Source organism: Palaemon carinicauda, chromosome 32 (genome assembly GCF_036898095.1).
Source record: "Palaemon carinicauda isolate YSFRI2023 chromosome 32, ASM3689809v2, whole genome shotgun sequence".
In the NCBI taxonomy this organism is placed as follows: Eukaryota; Metazoa; Arthropoda; class Malacostraca; order Decapoda; family Palaemonidae; genus Palaemon; species Palaemon carinicauda.
Window position 1 is genome coordinate 82903681 of NC_090756.1, and position 5057 is coordinate 82908737.

Sequence of the window (5057 nt, forward strand, 5' to 3'; positions counted from 1 at the left end):
TCGGGTAGCTGGAGTACATCCCAAAGCAGGGGTTGGTAAAAATCTCTGGATTAGCCACCTTTGGAAACTAAACCTTACAACATACATCGTCAGGACCCTGTGAAGGGAAGAAGATCTTGCTGTTACTACTGTAGAAGAGCTGAAATGAATAAATTGGGATATAATAGGATTGAGTGAAATTAGAGGAACTGGGGAGTCTTGTATATACTTAAAAAGAGGGCCATTACTTTTGCTTCAGAGGACATGAAAGGAAAAAAAATGGAATGGGTTTTCTTAATTATAAAATTCTTGCAGGTAACATAAAATAATTTTGTAGCACTAGCGATAGATTTGCAGAATAGATTATCAAAGTAAATAAGAAGTATAAACTGAAGATCATTGAAAACATATGCACCAACAACATCCCATATTGGGGAAAACATAAAAGCATTTTATGATGATCTGGAGATATCTATGAAATACCACATAAGACTCAATTTACATTTGTTTTTTGGGAGTTTTCAATTCTAAGGTAGGTCAAAAGAAGAGAGTCAGCAGTAGTTGAATTTGGAGTAGGCGAAAGGAATGACAGAGGAGACATGCTTGTAGTTTTTGCTGAAATAAACAATATTAAAATCATGAACACCCTTTTTTCTGTTTTTTAAGGAGAAGAGGAAATAGACATTAAGAAGCCTAAATGGAGGAAAAAAATTAAATAGATTTTAGTCTCAGTGAACAATTCAATTTAGTAAATGACGTTAAAATTTTTAAAGTCAAGCTATCATAACAGAGTGAAAAGTAGAATGGGAGAGAAGAATTATATTTAAAGAAATAAAATAAACAATCCAGTAAAAGGGGAAGAATAGGATGAGTTTTGTTTAGCAATACAAAATGGGTACTCATTGGTATATGATGAAATAGAAGCAAGTAAAGAAGAACTGAACGGTAATTTAATTAAACTTTTATTGGAATCAGCACAGGAGATAGTCAGAAAAGCTCCTAAACAAGATCAAGAAAAACTACCAGAAAAGACCATAAATCAAATAAAAAGAGGATTGGAAATGAGGGTAAAATCCAAGAGCCAAAAGAGAGGAAGTAGAATTAGCAGAACTATCAGAAACAATTAAAAGACTAAAAACCAAAGATATCCGTAAACATGATCATACCAAAATTGAGGAAACACTTAGGAAAGAAGAAGTATAATAGTGATGGAAAGAAGACTTGGAAAAGGAGGCCAACTTATGTTTGCTTTAAAGGATAAAAAGGGAAATATTATCCACAATAGAGATGTGGTGACGAAGATTGCAGAGGTTTACAATACAATGCTATACAAAAATTATATAAGAAATAACTTCACCAATAGAAATAAATAAGCACCTGAGTCGGTATCAAACGTAACAGTAGGAGAAGTGAAGAAAGTATTAAAAGGCTTGGAAATAAAGGCATAACGTCAGAAGATGGCATAACAACTGATATGCTAATAGATGGAGGAGATTTCATATTAGTAAAACTTGCTAAACTTTACACAAAGTGTCTGCTACAATATTATATTCCTAAAGCTTGGAACCATTTAAATTTATGCAAATTCACAAAAAGGGAGACGCAATAGACAAGAAAAATTACCGCCCAATATGTTTACTCTCCTTAACATATAAAATACTTACAAAGATCGTATTAGGTCGAATAGAAAGACAGCTAGACTTTAATCAACAAATAGAGCAGGCAGGCTTTAGAAGTGGGCATTCAACAAGTGACCATATCCTTGTAATAACCAGCTAATGGAAAAATCAACAGAGTATGAAAACCACTATATATGACATTTATAGACTATGAGAAAGCTTTGATTCTGTCAAAACCTCAGCATTAATGAAGTGCCTTCAAACACAAGGAATAGATTAATATCATGGAAATAAAACTGCCATTGGAAGAACTGAAGTGGATGAAGCCTTATTCGGGAGTTTAGAGAGTCTCTTTTTCAAATGGGCAGTGAGTATAGTTAGTAGTGTAGTTGATAGGATGGATATAAAGGGCCAGTAATGAAGGCATACAAGTTACAGCAAATTGAGTGTTTAGACTAGGAAATTAGCAATGAAGGGATATGAGCACTATTTCTAAATATGGCATGGCTAGTAGTTATAGCCTTGAAGAGAAGCTTTATATGTTTTTTTGGGAAAGTAGCACATAACAAGAATGAGTGAAGATGGACATTAGGTGAATGTTTAGGGTGTGATGAGAGAGGGCATCCTATTAGTGAGTATATGAATGAGAAAGGGGTTGAGTGTTATTCATGTGGTATGACTGGACATATAGAATGTAGATGTCGGGGTGATTGTACAAGTGTAATTTGAAGCAATTCTGGTAAGAATGGGCATTATGCAAAGGTGTGCAAAGACTAACGGGCCAAATGTATTGGTCATGTTGGAAGTGTATGTAGGAGGAGTTGATTAAGCAACACAGGTGTTTGAGAAAATAAATAGAAAGAATGTTAAGATGGTTGAATCATCCTGTATACAGTAATCCCTCGCTATTTCGTGGCTCAGGTTTCGCGGCCTCAGTGCATCGCGGATTTTCAAAAATATTCATCAAAACTTAGAAAAATGTGGTGAAAGTTACGTGGGTGCTAGCAGAAGGCAGGGAGAGTACAGTAGAACATCAGGTATCAACACAGAGATGGTGCGCAGCTCAAAATCCACCTCTCTGATTTGCTGGCCATCTAAGCTCCAGAATCTCATAAGCTGATTGGCCGACCCGCCGAGACGCTTTACCCAGCATCTCTCCCTGCCGTGCGGCCTACGAAGGGAGACCGCATTCATTGTTCTCTCTTGCTTAGCTTGTGTTGCTTAGTCTTGCCGCGTGGAACTTTTAGCCATTTTCTTGTGCTTTTTTAGTGTGAAATAGTGCTTGTGACGTCCTTGAAAATGGCTCCTAGACATCCTCTAGTGAACCCAAGAAGAAGAGAAATATGATGATGGTGAACGAGAAAGTGAAATTATTGGACATGCTTAAGGCAGGCAGTAGCTATGTGTCTTTTGCTAACAATTACGGAGGGAATGAATGGACGGTTCGCTACATAAAAAAAGATGAAATTAAAATACGTAATACTGTAACGTTCTCCAAGGACACTAAGCGCATTGTGACTCCTTGTAATAAGACGATTGTGCAAATGGAGAATGCGTTATCAATGTGGATATCGGACTGTCAGGAAAAGAAGGTTAGTTTCGATACCAACATGATTCGAACCAGAGCCAAAACCTTGTATGATAGCCTCGTTCCTGAAGGAAAATTGAACGAAGACGACGGTGAGGATAACGACAAAGATGATCCTGCCCCACAAGAAAAACGTGGTTTTGTTACCAGCAAGGGCTGGTTCGAGAAATTCAAGAGGAGGTTTGGCCTTCGCAGCGTTCCTTTGTATGGCGAGGCCACCTCAGCAGACCAAGAGGCAGCTCTTTGTTACGTCGAGGACGAGTTTCCGAAATTAATTAAAGAAGGTGGCTATCTCACTGAGCTGGTGTTTGATATGGATGAGACTGGTCTCTTCTGGAAGAGGATGCCATCCCGGAGGTTCCTTTACCAGGACGAAGTAAAGACGCCAGGGTTCAATGCACACAAATATCGTGTCACTCTCCTCATGTGTGGGAATGCCGCGGGCTTTATGCCCTAGCCCAGCTTAAATTATAAGTCATTGAATCCTCGGGTTTTGAAAAACAAAAACAAAGCTTTGTTGCCTGTCTACTGTATGTGTAATAAAAAGGTATGGATAACCAAAGCCCTCACACTCGCCTGGTTCTTGAACTGCTTTATCCCGTAGGTGAAGCTGTACCTCACAGAGAATGGGCTGCCCTTTAAGGTACTCTTGAGGGATTGTGCAGGAGGACATGCAACGGATCTCCATTATGACGGGGTCCACGTGAAGTTCCTGCCCCCAAAACACTACTTCCCTCATACAACCAATGGATCAGGGGGTCATTCGGGCCTTCAAGTCCCTATACACGAGGTCCAAGATAGAGGGCCTCATCTCCTCCATCGATGAAGGCGACAAGGACTTCAGCCTCAAGAGATATTGGCGGGAATATAACATTGCAACGTGCCTGGCCAACATTCAGAAAGCTGTTAATGAGATGAAAGAGCAAACACTGAATGCAAGTTGGAGAAAATTGTGGCCAGACGTTGTTCATGACTATGAGGGATTTACGCCAAACGAAGTTCACCACTCCGTCGTAGATAAGGCTGTGAGGCTGGCACGGTTAGTAGCCAACATAGGTTTCTCTGACATGACAATGGAAGACGTCAACTCATTGATCAAGTGCCACTCGGAGCCCTGACCGACGAGGACCTTGTCGAAATGACAAGATCAACGAGTGAAGAAGAAGAAGAGGCAGCCGACGTCGGCGACTATGGCAAAACTGAAGAACGGGGCCTTACCTTGAACAACCTGCAAGACCTCTGCAACATGGCACAGGCTATGCAACAAAGGGCGCGGGATATCGACGATAATATGCTCAGAGCCATCAAATTTAGTAACCGTATTGACGGTGTGATGGCGTTGTAAAAAAGCATCTTTGCTCAGATGAATAAATCTACGCCAACAACTTCCCATCACGATGTTCTTAGTGCGCCTAAACCCTTCTGCAGAAGCATCAGATACTCCTCCTGCTGCCTCTCCGGCTTCCCACCGAGCCACTACACTGCCTTCTGCAGTTTCTCCAGCTTTATTGGAAGCTGTCGTTGACGATCCATCGCCTCTATCAGGTGACAATGAGGTATCACCTGAGGAGCAGTATTGCTCTCATTAACCTGTACAGTAAATCATCTTCATCTTCTTCACCTCCATCTTACTGCCAAGGTGTTTCATCGTCATTTATCAAGATCATCGTGTTCTACTGATAACATGTGCATTTATAGGGTTAAAATACACTTATTGTTATTATATATACATGTACATGTAAACAAAGAAAATGTACGTATTAAAAAAAAAGGTAAGGGACCTACTTTGTGGTTTTTCACCTATCGCGATCGGTTCTGGTCCCCATTAACTGAGATATGAAAGGGATTACTGTATATGCAGTCAATATGAT

The 5057-nt window shown here is 39.9% G+C and overlaps 1 protein-coding gene across 1 annotated transcript; it reads left to right on the forward strand.

Moving 5' to 3' along the window:
* The first annotated feature begins 2941 nt into the window (after window positions 1-2941).
* LOC137625678 (tigger transposable element-derived protein 1-like) lies at window positions 2942-3643 on the forward strand. Its single transcript, XM_068356589.1, has one exon. The coding sequence runs from the start codon at window positions 2942-2944 to the stop codon at window positions 3641-3643; it is 702 nt and encodes a 233-aa protein (XP_068212690.1).
* The last annotated feature ends 1414 nt before the right edge of the window (window positions 3644-5057 follow it).